The sequence below is a fragment of the Procambarus clarkii genome, chromosome 39, assembly GCF_040958095.1.
Source record: "Procambarus clarkii isolate CNS0578487 chromosome 39, FALCON_Pclarkii_2.0, whole genome shotgun sequence".
Lineage (NCBI taxonomy): Eukaryota > Metazoa > Arthropoda > Malacostraca > Decapoda > Cambaridae > Procambarus > Procambarus clarkii.
Genome location: NC_091188.1, coordinates 1,761,433 through 1,778,461, shown reverse-complemented (window position 1 = coordinate 1,778,461; position 17,029 = coordinate 1,761,433). Strand labels below are relative to the sequence as shown.

Sequence of the window (17,029 nt, the reverse complement as noted above, 5' to 3'; positions counted from 1 at the left end):
CCCAGCTCCTTGTACTCATATCCCAGCTACTTGTCCTCATATGCCAGTTCCTTGTCCTCATATCTCAACTTCTTGTCCTCATATCCCAGCTCCTTGTCCTCATATCCCAGCTTCTTGTCCTCATGCCAGTTCCTTGTCCTCATATCCCAGCTCCTTGTCCTCATATCTCAACTCCTTGTCCTCTATCCCAGCTCCTTGTCCTCATATCCCAGCTTCTTGTCCTCATATGCCAGTTCCTTGTCCTCATATCCCAGCTAGTTGTCCTCATATCCCAGTTCCTTGTCCTCATTTCCCAGCACCTTGTCCTCATCCCAGCTCCTTGTTCTCATATCCCAGTTTCTTGTCCTTATATCCCAGCTTCTTGTCCTCATATCCCAGCTCCTTGTCCTCATAACACTTGCAAGGGCTGTATAATCACACAGGATTAACGCTGTCTGTTAATAATAACTTTACTTTTTTTTAAAGCAAAAACCGCCGAAGAAAACCCGACTTTCTTCTCTTGACCTTCCAAGTGAAGATCAAAAGATAATTATAACATTATCTTTTGATCTTTCAAGATACTGTTGTTATAGGCAAGGAAGGTGCCGTCATCCCGGGGGGGGGGACGAGTGGTTGTTGATAATGCCACTGCCACGAGCGGCACTGCCCCGCAGGCATTGGGAATGACGATAAAAAAAAGCTTAGTTGCGGAGGTGTTGGTGCTGTGGGTGGCGGCTGTGTGTGTGTTCCCCTCTGAGGCGCGGTGTCAACAGCAGCTCCTCAGAGGGGAGGGGACGCCGGTTCATTTGTCCATATTGGAGCTGCCGTATTTCCCCTCTGTTGCTGTTGCCTACACGTTGGTTCTCCCTTCTTTTCCGTTTTTAATGCCTTGCGGTTGCTAGCGCTGCACATGCATCGGTCGTGAGTTATCTGCGAGTTAAGACATATCGGAGAATTATTCCATGTTGGTGAAGGCGATTCTGAAGGAGTGGATATTGTCTTGAGTGGTTTAAGGCGGGTGAGTGTATGTTTGGCGGTGGCAACTCTATCTTTGCCACCCTACCCCCGACCAGCTGGTAATTGGCGACCAGCACTCACTCTCCTGCCTAAATCGTCTGCCGATGGGAGCAGATTTAGCGCCTGATATCATTAGCAGATGATACCAAAAAATGTGGTTACCGGAGGCTCAGCTTAGCGAGGAAACATAGCGAGGATGTATACTAATTCCCGGTACGTCGTGTGGTCGCCTTCAGTGATGGTATACTTGAGGCGCCGTAGAGCTGCTGTTTCTCGCAGTCAGCGGGCGTATGTAACTACTGGACGTGTCTTTAAATATTCATGCTAATTGTCGCAAGGATTCCGAGGGACCAGTCGAGAAAGGAGGGGCCGGCTGGACCGCCCCGCGGGATGATCCTTCTGCGTCGGGCTGCGGGATGTCCCTCGTCGCCGCCTGCGGATATGGCAGCCGCAGGTAGTGGTGATTGGGAGGGATGGATAGTGGCCTTCGCGCTCCTGTCACTCAATCCAGACCAAACTGCCAGATGGAATCGCCGTCCCTGCACTAGCAAGCGTTGTGTGTGTGGCGCGGGAGGCCGCCGCCAGCGGACCCTGTACCGGCCTTGTCTTCATTAGTCTCCCATTCTAGCCGAGCGCGGTACACCTGGCCAACCCCAAACCCAATTTTTCAGCTCGTCGCATTATCCACATTAACGTAGGCTCCTGCTGGTGCAGCTACGCTCCTGCTGGTGCAGCTACGCTCCTGCTGGTGCAGCTACGCTCCTGCTGGTGCAGCTACGCTCCTGCTGGTGCAGCTACGCTCCTGCTGGTGCAGCTACGCTCCTGCTGGTGCAGCTACGCTCCTGCTGGTGCAGCTACGCTCCTGCTGGTGCAGCTACGCTCCTTCTGCGTGTGGTGTTTTCGCCAGGTGGTGGGCTCGGGCCTCCAGGATGATCTGTTTCCCACGGCCGGGGGGCAAATGAGACGTGTCGCTAAAATATCGTCTTGTTAAAAATAGCAAGCATAGTGTTGTAAGTTAGCGGGTCTTTGGGAGGGGAGGAGGGGGTGTTCTGTCGCCCGCTGCCTCTGTATCACGCAGACTGTCCCTCACTCCCCCCCCCCCATGCACATCTTTACCCCCCCCCCCCCCACTCTCTCTCTCTCGCTCTCTCTCTCTCTCTCAGTCATCACTGCTTTATGAACTCGTTAAACAAAACCACCTGGCAGCGAGACATGAGAATAACCATCAGCTATAATCATCATCACGGTCATCACACCAGCAGCAGGCATGACAACGGTCATCACACCAGCAGGGCGGCAGCAGGAGGAGCCCATGGAGCAGTTAAGCAGTCCCTGGCCTGCTGCCCCGCCCTACTGAAAACATGCCATTTTTCCCTATTACTCCCGCCGTGCTGTTTTCCAGAGAGAGAGAGAGAGAGAGAGAGAGAGAGAGAGAGAGAGAGAGAGAGAGAGAGAGAGAGAGAGAGAGAGAGAGAGAGAGAGAGAGAGAGAGAGAGAGAGAGAGAGGAATACCAGGGTTGGAAGGGAAAAGGGAAGGGGGAGGCATTGAGAGGAACACAAAGGTGGAAAAAGAGAGAAGATGAAAGCAGGAGGTACACAAGCGAGGGCTAAGGAACGAGTACACACAGCAGAGATAGAACAGAAGAGTCTGAGGGGAAAGTGTATTCAGATTATCCAGGGTGTAATCTGCTACTTACACACACATAAAGGCTTAACCAATCACTGCCTCAACCCAAGCGAGCGAGTCTCTCCTCCCCGACCTAGGCTCGCCGCAGCCACTCAAGAGCCCCCCAAAGTGTATTTAGAATGGAGGAAACTAGCCTAAACGCTTCTGTGTTATCCCATTATCGCATCACTCTGGCGCCTCCCCTCGGCCCCGTCACACACACTATCTATCGCTCTATCGGCAAATCCTCTGTAATCTGACTCCCGACTCTGGTTAAAATCCCCCCAATAGGTAGTGTTTAGCCTTGCTCCCAGGTGTGTAATCCCACTTAACAGAGCGCTGCATCTGTGATTATGTGAGGTTGAGAGTCCTAGGGGAGCCGGGCGCGCGCGTTGCCTCACTAGACAAAGAGTTGATGCAATTCTGGAAGGCGTTCGAGGTCATTAATGTTGCTAGCTAGACGGGCAGGCCTCCAGGAGTATTAGGCGGAGGTAAAGTTATAACCGACGACCACTGAATAACAATACTGGTAGTGGGACCGTTGCCATGGGCGGCAGGGTGGTGGTGGCTCGTCTCCGCAACACTCTCTCGCTCTTTCTAGCTCTCTCTTGCTCTCTCTAGCGCTCTCTCTCTTGCTCTCTAGCTCTCTCTTGCTCTCTCTAGCGCTCCCTCTTGCTCTCTCTAGCTCTCTAGCTCTCTCTAGCGCTCCCTCTTGCTCTCTCTAGCTCTCTCTTGCTCTCTCTAGCGCTCCCTCTTGCTCTCTCTAGCTCTCTCTTGCTCTCTCTAGCGCTCCCTCTTGCTCTCTCTAGCTCTCTCTTGCTCTCTAGCTCTCTCTTGCTCTCTAGCGCTCCCTCTTGCTCTCTGTAGCTCTCTCTAGCTCTCTCTCTCTCTAGCTCTCTCTTGCTCTCTCTAGCTCTCTCTAGCTCTCTCTTGCTCTCTCTAGCTCTCTCTAGCTCTCTCTCTCTCTGCCTCTCTGTCGCTCGCTCTCTCTCTCTTCTTCTCTGACTCCCTCTCCTCCATCCCTGTCTTTCTCCCTCTCTCTCTATGAACCAAATTAGCCTCCAGTACACAGTGCACCGTTCTCCTATATTCATACAATTGAAAAGGTCGACGCGTTAATGAATTACTAACGGGGAGGAGGACGAGGAGGACCAGCACCAGCCTCCCGTTGTCAAGATAAGGATCCGGAGCGACGGCCGGCGGGCACTACCAGCTCCTGAGTACCCTGTTTATCGTGGGCCACGCGCTGCTGTTTGGAGAAGAGTTGCCTATACGATCTCCCGGTGTCCGGACACTTCCCCTCCGGTGTCGGAGCACTTCCTCCGGTGTCCGAACACTTCCCTTCGGTGTCGGAGCACTTCCCCCGGTGTCGGAGCACTCCCCCCGATGTCCGAACACTTCCCCTTCGGTGTCGGAACACTCCCCCTCAGGTGTCGGTCCCTCCGGAGCTGCCAACTCCTCGCCTGAAAGAGACTGGATCGTAAAAGTCTTCAAGTTCGTTTGGTTTGGCTTTGTCCTGTTGTTTTGGCGAGTGGCGACGTGTGCTTAAGTGGCTTGGGGTGCTTGGCTTGGCCAGTGGTTTAGCATGACGATGAAGATAATAATTAATAACTCTCCAGGTCGGAAATGGGGCGCCGAAGCTGACATAGCCGGCAGTGGCGTACCTGCTTTCCGTTAGTATAACCTCGGCCATTCATTCATTCCCTCGCCCCATTCTTCCTGTTCCTAGTGAGCTGAATGGCTGTTATTGGACCGTATTTCAAGTGGCGAACCCTTGACAGAATGGCCCATTTCTTCTTGGGAGAATTGATTATGTAAACTTCTTGGTCGTCTTCCGCTATTCAGCTTTTGTTAAGAGCCCAAGAGAGAAATATTTGAAATGAAAACTCAGCACTGGAAGCCGGGGGGGGGGGGGATTAAATGTGTCTCGGGAGGAAGTTGGTTATAGTTGTGTTAGTGCTGGTTGAGGTTGGCTTAGGGGGCCACACGCCGGCACTAGAGGCACGTGTGGCACTGTGGTGAAGGGTGAGGCACGGTGCCTTGCGGCTCTGTGCAGAGAGCGCACTCAACTCTTGAGCTTTGCGCGAGTGCATCGTTGCGAAGCGTGCTGGTCCCCGCGACTCTTGTTACACACCCGTCCGCTGCGTGGAAGTCACTCCCAACACACGGGGCTTGAACCACGAAGCTTTAACACAGCAGCAAGCTGCTGCTTTTGCGGCTGCTGGTGCTGCTGCTGCTGCTGGTGTTGCTGGTGCTGCAGCTGTCACCCTCCTCAGGCTGATCTGGGATGTGTCTGCATTTTTTTTAGAAGTTATCGTATCATGCTACATCTTGCTTAATGGATAATTACTCGACACAAACAAAGCTCAGAGTGCTTTGAATGAATCACCAGCAGTTATCCCGGAGGCTCATAAATTAGCTGTTGAGGACGTCACCGCAGGTCCTGAGCGAGAGTGTTACACAGTCGACAATTTCCAGGGCCTGGGTGCGCCTCTATGCCCCTGAATGGTGACCATCTAGAGGAGATTACCGACCATACAGCCGGGCGCAGGGTCGCCCCCGGGGGCATAGCCAGCCCCTAGAGTGGCTTATGGCCAGGAATGGAATTTTGGAGTGTTGTGAAAGCTTGAGATCTGGGTGGTGGGTTAGGCTGGTGTGTGGTGTGTTGCGTGGTGTGGGCGGGGTGGGGGCGTGGGCGGTATTGACTGGGTGGAGTTTGGGGACATGGGCTCGATTTGGTATGAGTATAGTGGTGTGTTAGGTACTCAGTCCCTTTTGTTAACGTCTATAGAGTTGACCTCTACCTCCTGGTCCTCCGCCATCTCAGCTCTCTACCGCCAAATGGAATACGAATGGAGTTAATTGTTTTTTTTCTACTGTCTCCTTCATCTACTTTACTCCACGGCGATGGAGTGAGCTACTCTCACGGCTCATCTGTGTCTACAGCCTCCATTCATGGCCGCTAGGGGTTCTCTTGTTCATACTGACCTTTTTCTTCCCTTTCTTCCACTCTGCCAGTTTCTTTTAGTGTTGTGTGTGTGTGTGTGTGTGTGTGTGTGTGTGTGTGTGTGTGTGTGTGTGTGTGTGTGTGTATGTGTGTGTGTGTGTGTGTGTGTGTGTGTGTGTGTGTGTGTGTCGCACGCCCCTAGTTCCAGTTCCCTTGACCTTCCTCCCGTGTTGATCTGGGACTTGCTGGACGCTTCTTCATCCCATGGTGTTATTGCACGAGATAATGAGGTACCCTTGGCCGAGGTACCGAGGTACCTGTGGCCGAGGTACCGAGGTACCTGTGGACAAGGTAACCCGAAGAATGAGGGGCAGCGGGCACAGGTCTCCGTTCCATATTGTGTTGTCTCAAAGAGTCGGTGTTGAGGTGTTTTATGGAGGGGCTCTTAAACCCAGTGTTTCTCTTCACTCGGGCCTTAGTACCCTTGAGTGCGAGCAGGCGTCGTGGAGGCCTTGAGTGCGAGGAAGGCGCAGTGGAGGCTTCAGCGAAGAGCTCCAGGCCACCTATACATTACTGGAGGCAGCGGCAGGAACATGGGAGAGAAATATGGAGGCCTGGCCTGCCACCATTACAGGCGGGGTACAGTGCCATGATTTACCGCCCCTCAGGGCTTCTGATAAATGGCGGGAATTACGGTTTTCTGGCCTGATGGTTGGCCCGCATGTACAGGCCCTTTGTTTTGTTCTCAGTGGCACTGTTACTGGCACTGCTGCAGGTTTAGTGTTGGGCCTCAGGCCTGCCAACCTCTCAAGGGGTTATGACGTACCTTAATGATACAGTACCTTAATGATACAGTACCTTAATGATACAGTACCTTAATGATACAGTACCTTAATGACCATGGGAGTGATGACACAGTACCTTTAGTACCTTGGGGGGTACTCCAGGTACTCCCAAGCACACGTCTTAGACCACTACACATGGTCAAAAAGAGCAATGTAACCTGAGATTCAACTGAATCCTCTAGGGTTCCTGAGGCTTCCAATGAAGCCTAACCAGGGTTTCACACAACGCCCTCCCCTCCCCCTTCCATGCACTATGGTTTGTGGTCTAGAAATTCCACCTCCATCGCTTCTCTTCAAATACACGAAGTAGTCAGATTAACGTGATGTATCAATGGGGGGAAAATCAGTTACTGATTTTTCCATAGATTTTCAATAATAATATGCAGCACATTTTTATTATGATCCTGTAATAACCCCATAATCTAAATATGTTATGTATTAACAAACGACTTGGCATCGATTTATTATAATAATTTATGTAAATACATAGATATTGTAACGAAAATATTGTTTTAAAACTAGCCAATATTATCATTATAAGAAGTGCAGGTTAGAAGTAATTGTTGATTGCTTCCGGTTGCTACACCCCCCTTCCCCCCCCCAAAAAAAAAAATGTAGCCAGTACACATGTATCGCGACACGGGGCTTCACCAGCCTGTGTATCCAGTGTGGTGTATATGTATACTCTGTCCTATGGTGTACGCAATGGTCGTTAATCACATTAAATTACATGACCTTTTATACATATAATATATATATATATATATGTATGACTTCTATGTATTTCATTACCGTTTTTTGGTTTCGGAAAAATGGTCGAGAATTAATGTTTACAGGTCCGCCATCTTTCAATTGTGAGTAATGTGAGTTTTGTGTTTCAGGAGAGAAGCCGTTCCGGTGCGAGTATGAGGGCTGCGACCGACGCTTCGCCAACTCCTCCGACAGGAAGAAACACTCGCACGTCCACACGTCCGACAAGCCCTACAACTGCAAGGTGCGAGGCTGCGACAAGTCCTACACCCACCCGTCCTCCCTCAGGAAGCACATGAAGGTCCACGGCAAGTCCCCGCCGCCCTCGGGCTCTGGCTACGAGAGCGACGACTCCACCACCACTAACGGCACCTCAACGTCGTCTTCGCTCGTGTCTTCGTCCAACACGGGTCAGACGGCGCTCGTCTCCGGCTCGGGTCTGGGCGGGGCGGGGGCGGGTGGCGCGGGCGGCGGCGGCGCGGGCGGCGGCAACACGGGTGGCAGCGGTGGCGGGAACACGGCCGTCGGGGGACACTCAACTAATCTAAGTGAATGGTACGTGTGTCAGAGTGCCGCGGGGATGCCCACGCCGCCCAGCAACGAACACAGTCCTGTGGGCGGCTTGACGCACGTCTTACCGCCCACCTCCACGGCGTACTAACAGTGGGCGGCCTGTGGGGCCCCCCACACAACCCCCACCTGACACCCACCCACTCCCCCACCCACGTCAACCCACCGTGGAGGGCCCCGTCTGTCCCCCGTCCTCAGTGATGTACATAGTGTGTACAAAGGTGTACAGTGTACATAGTGTACAGACAGGATATATTGCTAAGTTTGTACCGCGCGACGTGTGGGCGGTCGACTCTAACTCCCGGAGCCAGCCGTCCACAACCGAGACCTGAATTCTACATTTTTTTCTACGGCCAACCAAGGTGCTCATCACTCTAATTTATTACCGTACGTTCAGTCCGTGAAAGGACGCGCGTGTTGTACCTCCCTTCCTTCATGTATATGTACAGTCCTTGTTTTTTCCTCCATTAAAACAAATAAAAAACTTTACAACTGCTCGGAGAGGCTTGAGATCGCGTGACTAGACACTGTTCAAGGTCATGAGGGGGTGTGGCACATCCCTTAGCACCCCCAGGGGACGTAGCACATCCCTTGGCACCCCAGGGGGCGTGGCACATCCCTTGACACCCCCAGGGGAAGTGGCACATCCCTTGACACCCAAGGGAAAGTGGCACATCCCTTGGCACCCCAGGGGGCGTGGCACATCCCTTGACACCCCCAGGGGAAGTGGCACATCCCTTGACACCCAAGGGAAAGTGGCACATCCCTTGACACCCAGGGGAAGTGGCACATCCCTTGACCCCCAGGGGAAGTGGCACATCCTTGTCTCAGGGACATCATGTCCATCGTCATAAGTCACGTGATTGACAGAGTTCCTGGTTTAATTCTCCTTATCCTGCAACACTGTACTAATCTCACGTTGGCAACGGTGGTAGATAGTAACAAAAGTGATAATAGATAAGTAGATAATAGGTGTAAAATAAAGTCCATTTAGACTTCACACATTGAAGTGATCCAAGTTTATTATGGTACAAAGTGCTAAGAACAATAGATATCTTGTACAGAAGGCCACCGAGAGTCCTATAAAACATCTATGTTTTATTTCTAGTGTCTTCGCATGATACATAACTTGACATGTGTCTTAACTGCATGGAGGGACCATGATGACACATACAGACTCAACACTCCCCCCCCCCCCTTCTTACTCAACACATAATATCTTATATAATAATAATACACAAAATATCTTACTCGACACATAACCTGAGTTATGATTCATTTCTTAATACATTTTAAAACAGGTCAGATTAACACTTTATGAATACTGAATGTCAGCCAAAGCTACAAAAGACTTAGCATTAATCTAGCGACTATTATAAACAGGGGAAGAACCCATGTTAAACAAAAGCTCAGATATTTGCTTCTAGCTAACAAAAGGGTTAAAAATCAGTCAATTAATTTAACTAGAGTGAGTGACGGGTCTTCATACGCTTGTAACTCTACTTGGGTAAATATGGGTACAGTTTGACTCAACAGCTTCCAGTTGAAACTTTGGCTTAAAACAAGTTTGCTTTTGTATGTTGAAAAAAAATGTATAGTTTTAAATAGATATACTTAGAGAGTGGCTCGACTCCTCCTTTTGTTGACCAGGGCGAAGTCCCAGATGTCCAAGCGATCAATAATATTGAGCTCTATTAATTTATTTAGATCAGAATAATTTTTGAGTTCAACGTAACGTGGAGGCTAGGTTAATGCAGAGTTAAGATCTCAATAGAGCTCATGACAGCGTTGAGCTCAGATCTAAACAGAGCTGAGGTGACCTAAATAGAGCTGAGGAGACCGAAGAGCTCAGGATAACGTCGAGTTTAGATAGCCATTCTCGGCCAAAGTCTTTACCGTCCTTAATGGTATTAGAGATATCCTGATTTTTCATCGTAAATGTTGCTGATATAAAAAATATTATTATTATTATTATTATTATTATTATTATTATTATTATTCTAGCATTACATGTGGGTTAAGTGAGTTTGTTACTAAAATTGAAACAAATTATTCCTTGGCAATTGAGGAAATTCGCTTGCAAAGAACTTTCTGAGACACGAGGCTTTGGGAACGATTGTGCTAAGTGAGCAATTTATTTAATTAAAAAAATATATTACAAATTCATGTTTTTTTGTTATATAAGTGAATAAATTGGCAATTTTTTTTTTTGTAGAGATAAATGTATAGATTTATCATTACACGTCATGTGTGACAAATTACATGACAATTTATGCTATTTTATTATATAAGTAGTAAACATAAATTAGTAGATAATTGTCTATTGGTAAACATTAAAACTGACTGTGGCGGGTCAACTCATCTGTCCGAACTAGAGAAAAAACAAATATATATATACCATCGATTTCTGGCTGTCACGCAAAGTCTACTCGCGTATTACAAACCAATCATGAGCAAAAACAAACAAAAACAAATATAATCACCATAAATCCTAGCATTAGCGAGAGAAAATACGACTTGACAAACACACACCAAACACGAAACCCCAAAAGCCGTCACTCCGGCTCACCGCTGAATGATATAATGATTGACAGACACCTAAACCCCGCCCAAAAGGATGACGTCGACAGCTCACCCTTTGCCCTGATTGGTTCACCCCCCTCAATTGACACCTCCCGAGGCGCCTGTCATTGGTGGAGCTCGATGAGCAAGACGATAACATCAGTGGGAGGGATGAGTACCCCGCTGCCCCCACCTCATCTCAAGTCATCCGCCTATTGGCTGTGTCGTTAAACGTCTCGTTCAACATCGGCGAGTTTTGTGAAGATGTTGGCGGGGCCGGGATGATGATGATGATGCCGGAGTCTGTTCCCTTCATGCACGCAACTCTGAACACACTCACTCACTCGCGTGCACAAGTACAGACACTCATTCACATGCACAAGCTTGCGCGCAAACATACGCATGCGGATGAGGGTACATGCACGTATACCCTCATCTATATATATATATATATATATATATATATATATATATATATATATATATATATATATATATATATATATATATATATATATATATATATATATCAAACAATGGTGAGGATTCATTGCATGTTTGGCGCAGGAACCAAACCTCGGCCCGGTAAGCATATTTAAGTGGTGAGCACACACACACACACACACACACACACACACACACACACACACACACACACACACACACACACACACACACACCACACGCACGCATGCAGAGAGACGTATTAGGTCAACCTATGACATAACTAGCTGTAGCCTACAGTACAGAATATGAAGAGATTAATTACAACAATATTTAAATGAGTAATATTTACACAAACTCTTTTCATGACGGGAAATACAGATGAGTGGAGAACAATTAGCAGTTTTAATCTAAAGTATAATTACCCAGTGACACGAGACCTTGCTACCACGCCCCCTAGTCATAGGGGAGCCACGCCCCTATTCATGGGCAACCCACGCCCCCTATTCATGGGATTAATCAAGAATACTCTCACAGTCTCTTAAAAAAGCGGTGTCGCCCACAGAAGTCATGATTATGGGGGATGTCAATGATTTTTAGAATAATGCTAAAATATAATGTTGTTAAAATGTGATATATATATATATATATCTATGACACTATATTGTGCCTAAGAAGGCCAGGGTACGCACGTTCGATCCGATTGTATAGACATAATATTGAAATATTAGTTTTACTATATAATAAACAAAAATATTGTCATTAAATAATATTAAAATATCGCTTTTAAATAACATTAAAATGTTATGATAAATAATATTATTAGTAATATATAATTAATTTTTTGTTTAAATAATATTGATACAAATTAATAAATTAATTATATAAATTTGTAATCAGGATAAATAAAGCAATGAATATAAACACGGAAAGATATACCCCGTTTAATTCTATATATTCACTGAACATATACATTTTAGTTTGGTTCTAAAATATACATTTAGATTTTAGTTTAGTTCTGAAAAATATTCAGAGCTTAAGTATACTCGCTGGTTGGCCAGTATGCCATTGTGGTGGCCTCGAGAAGTCAATAGGCCTTAATGACCCTCGATAGAGCAATAGCCCTTTAGAAATCAATAGGCCTTATTAACCTTCCAGAGGTTCATAGGTCTTAATAACCCTCCAGAGGTTGATCGGCCTTGAGACCAACTCCAAATTAAAATAATATTAAATTATTGAAATAGTCGGTATTAAACAACAAAACGCTGACATTTTCAGGAGACAAGACGGTAGACGTAAATCGCATCAATGAAACCCTGAGGAAACCATTTAGTCTAGGAGGACGAGGTCGTCAGACTATGTTGCCGTAGCGGGAACACCACTGATAAACGTCTCACGCTAGCAAAACACAGTCAAAACATACCAGTCGTCTCTCATAGGACTTAGATAATAGAACACTGATATGCACAGCCCATCCATGATTACGAGTGGAAACTGATGAAAATGTGTCCCCCTTATAAGACTCGGGGGAAAAATATTACAAGCAAATGTGATAGGAGACTTGTATCTTACTTACGGAGGATTGTCACCACTAAAGTGGGACCTTTTCTTCACCAGCCTATGGACAATTCTCAAATAAAAAGATGAAGAGTGGAGCCGCACATCTGATTGAGGAGGAAAGTCAATCTATGTAGGTGATCCAGTACCGAGGTCTGCCACACTGAAGAGCTGTAGCTGGTCCGTGTGTGTGTGTAACTACCTAAGTGTAGTTACAGGATGAGAGCTACGCTCGTGGTGTCCCGTCTTCCCAGCACTCTTTGTCATATAACGCTTTGAAACTACTGACGGTCTTGGCCTCCACCATCTTCTCACCTTCGTGTGTGTGTGTGTGTGTGTGTGTGTACTCACCTAATTGTACTCACCTAATTGTGCTTGCGGGGGTTGAGCTCTGGCTCTTTGGTCCCGCCTCTCAACCGTCAATCAACTGGTGTACAGATTCCTGAGCCTATTGGGCTCTATCATATCTACATTTGAAACTGTGTATGGAGTCAGCCTCCACCACATCACTTCCTAATGCATTCCATTTACTAACTACTCTGACACTGAAAAAGTTCTTTCTAACGTCTCTGTGGCTCATTTGGGTACTCAGCTTCCACCTGTGTCCCCTTGTTCGCGTCCCACCAGTGTTGAATAGTTCATCCTTGTTTACCCGGTCGATTCCCCTGAGGATTTTGTAGGTTGTGATCATGTCCCCCCTTACTCTTCTGTCTTCCAGTGTCGTAAGGTGCATTTCCCGCAGCCTTTCCTCATAACTCATGCCTCTTAGTTCTGGGACTAGTCTAGTAGCATACCTTTGGACTTTTTCCAGCTTCGTCTTGTGCTTGACAAGGTACGGGCTCCATGCTGGGGCCGCATACTCCAGGATTGGTCTTACATATGTGGTGTACAAGATTCTGAATGATTCCTTACACAGGTTCCTGAACGCCGTTCTGATGTTAGCCAGCCTCGCATATGCCGCAGACGTTATTCTCTTTATGTGGGCTTCAGGAGACAGGTTTGGTGTGATATCAACTCCTAGATCTTTCTCTCTGTCTGTTTCATTAAGTACTTCATCTCCTATTCTGTATCCTGTGCCTGGCCTCCTGTTTCCACTGCCTAGTTTCATTACTTTGCATTTACTCGGGTTGAACTTCAACAGCCATTTGTTGGACCATTCACTCAGTCTATCCAGGTCATCTTGTAGCCTCCTACTATCATCCTCTGTTTCAATCCTCCTCATAATTTTTGCATCGTCGGCAAACATTGAGAGGAACGAATCTATACCCTCTGGGAGATCATTTACATATACCAGAAACAGTATAGGTCCAAGGACTGACCCCTGCGGGACTCCACTTGTGAAGTCTCGCCAATCTGAGACCTCACCCCTCACACAGACTCGTTGTCTCCTGTTGCTTAGGTATTCCTCTATCCACCGGAGTACCTTCCCTCTCACTCCAGCCTGCATCTCCAGCTTTCGCACTAGCCTCTTGTGTGGCACTGTATCAAAGGCTTTCTGACAATCCAAAAATATGCAGTCTGCCCACCCTTCTCTTTCTTGCCTTATTTTTGTTGCCTGGTCGTAGAATTCAAGTAACCCTGTGAGGCAGGACCTGCCATCCCTGAACCCATGTTGATGCTGTGTTACAAAGTTCCTTCGCTCCAGATGCTCCACTAGTTTTTTTCGCACAATCTTCTCCATCAGCTTGCATGGTATGCAGGTTAGGGACACTGGCCTGTAGTTCAGTGCCTCCTGTCTATCCCCTTTCTTGTATATCGGGACTACGTTAGCTGCTTTCCAAATATCTGGCAGTTCCCCTGTTGCCAGTGATTTGTTATACACTATGGAGAGTGGTAGGCTCAGTTCTCTTGCTCCTTCCTTTAGAACCCAAGGGGAGATTCCATCTGGGCCTATAGCCTTCGTCACGTCCAACTCTAGTAAACACTTCCTTACTTCCCCACTGGTAATCTCAAACTCTTCCAGTGGTTCCTGGTTAGCTATTCCCTCACTTACCTCTGGAATTTCTCCTTGTTCTAAGGTGAAGACCTCCTGGAATTTCTTATTCAATTCCTCACACACTTCCTTGTCATTTGTAGTGAATCCTTCCGCCCCTATCCTTAATCTCATAACCTGTTCCTTTACTGTCGTTTTTCTCCTAATGTGGCTATGCAACAATTTAGGCTGAGTCTTTGCCTTGCTTGCGATGTCATTTTCGTATTGTCTTTCTGCCTCTCTTCTCATCCTGACATATTCATTCCTGGCATTCTGGTATCTTTCTCTGCTCTCCAGTGTCCTGTTATTCCTATAGTTTCTCCATGCCCTTTTACTTTGCTGCTTAGCTAGCCTACATCTTTGATTAAACCATGGGTTTCTCATCTTCATTTCTCTGTTTTCCTTTTGGACTGGGACAAACTTGTTTGCTGCGTCCTTGCACTTCTGCGTGATGTAATCCATCATATCTTGGGCCGTCTTTCCCCTGAGCTCTGTTTCCCATGCTATATCTGTTAGGAATTTTCTTATCCCCTCATAGTTTCCCTTTCGGTATGCTAACCTTTTGGTTTCGGTATCCCTCCTCGAGTTCAATAACCCTTCTTCAATCAAGTACTCAAACACCAGTACACTGTGGTCGCTCATTCCTACTGGGTCCTCAAAACCGATTTCTCTTATGTCGGAGTCGTTCAGAGTGAAGACTAGGTCGAGTCTCGCTGGTTCGTCATTGCCTCTCATCCTTGTGGGTTCTCCGACATGCTGGGTTAAAAAGTTGCTTGTCACTACCTCCAATAGTTTGGCTCTCCACGTATCCTCGCCTCCATGCGGTTCCTTGTTCTCCCAGTCAATCTTTCCGTGATTGAAGTCGCCCATGATGAGCAGGTGGGATCTATTTCTACAGGCAGCAGAGGCTGCCCTCTCAATTATAGTGTTAACTGCCTTGTTGTTGTTTTCATACTCTTGACTGGGTCTCCTGTCATTTGGTGGAGGGTTGTATATTACTGCTACTACTATTCTTGGTCCTCCCATTGTTATGGTGCCTGCTATGTAGTCTCTGAACTCCTCACAGCCCGGGATGGCCATCTCCTTAAAACTCCATTCCCTTCTCATGAGTAGGGCCACTCCGCCTCCTCCTCTACCTTCCCTCTCTTTCCTTATGTGTGTGTTCCTTATGTGTGTGTGTGTGTGTGTGTGTGTGTGTGTGTGTGTGTGTGTGAGAGAGAGAGAGAGAGAGAGACGCAGGCGTGACACGTCACCTCCAGGTAATTCGTCTCTGGCACCAACACACCAATTTTGACGAATCGTTCGAATTTCGTCAAATTTTGTTCGAATCGCGTGAAATGCGCAAAATAATGCAACGCATTTTGGCAACAGTCTGCCGACCAGAACATATTTTCACTTAAGCAATACATAAATCTTGTAAATGTATGGATAATCCCACACAATAGTTTACAATCAAAATATAGAATCCCAGCATTACTTCAGAAATAAAAATACATAAAAGTGCATAACAAGTGCAGCATAAATAATAATAGTAATTACATTATTAAATATTATTATTATTAAATAAACTTAATTCTAATAAATAATAACATTAAATTTTCCTAAGTAATGAAGTAATGTTAGTGAATGTTAATAATTATATTACAATATGATATTTAACATTAATAAATATTACAATTAAATATTATTATTATTCAAAATTAAAATTATAATATACAAATAAATATTAAATATTATTATTTTATAATACAAATAAATAACATAAAATATTAATATTTTATAGCACAAATTAATATAATATATTAATATTTTATAATACAAATCAATAATATTAAACATTAATATTATATAATACCGTTACATATTATTAATAATCTTCCTTAGTTACGCCTGAAAACTACTTGTAAGCAAGAGGTATACTTGCTTACAGTATACTTGCTATACCACCTCCAAATGTACACTTCTCAAGTGCTACCCAAACACTCTCAGTTTCCTCAAAAGTTTCCTCGCCATGTCGAAAGTAATCTCCAGGCTGGTCCCCCTCCCTCCCCCCCCCCAAAAAAAAACAATTACGGAGTATTACGCTTGTCAGCCCATACACGGTCCCCCCCCCCCTACACCCCTCAGAAATTCATACATCGTGTAAATGAATTAATTTATATCTATTCATCGGCCACGACCCCTTCCCTTCTGCACTATCTTTGTACCTATTATATATAATGGTTTTCTAATGTATTTTGAGCACACTCTCACTGCTACACACAAGTATAAGTTGTAAATATTATTCAATAATATAATTACAATTAATATATATATATATATATATATATATATATATATATATATATATATATATATATATATATATATATATATATATATATATATATATATATACCGTCCTTCACTTGGTCCAGATTGTATCACAATGTATCCCTGGAAGAGGGGCAGACAGGTGCGTGGCACGTGTCACGTATCAGCGTGATACACGTGTGTATCCACCCTGGCTGACACCTGCATCTCCTGCAGCGTTGGCGAGGCATGCGCCATAGGGAAGCAGTGTCAAATTTAATAAGTACAAGCAACTGGAAACGGTACATGTTTATCCCTATAGCATCTGGGATCCCTGTGACAAGTGTGTGCCAGGAGCTTCCTCAAATTGGATTCTAGGTATATATATATTACCAGAGACCAAAGGGCTTCTAATTTCGTTTCAGCGT

The 17,029-nt window shown here is 46.1% G+C and overlaps 1 protein-coding gene across 1 annotated transcript in view; it reads left to right on the top strand.

Moving 5' to 3' along the window:
- The window catches only part of LOC123751385 (zinc finger protein ZIC 4), a 44,625-nt gene extending 36,365 nt beyond the window's left edge, over window positions 1–8,260 (top strand). Inside the window, exon 2 of the mRNA XM_069337977.1 lies at window positions 7,336–8,260. Coding sequence (XP_069194078.1) covers window positions 7,336–7,865 — 530 coding nt within the window. The 3' untranslated portion in view covers window positions 7,866–8,260. The remainder of the gene's footprint in view (window positions 1–7,335) is intronic.
- The last annotated feature ends 8,769 nt before the right edge of the window (window positions 8,261–17,029 follow it).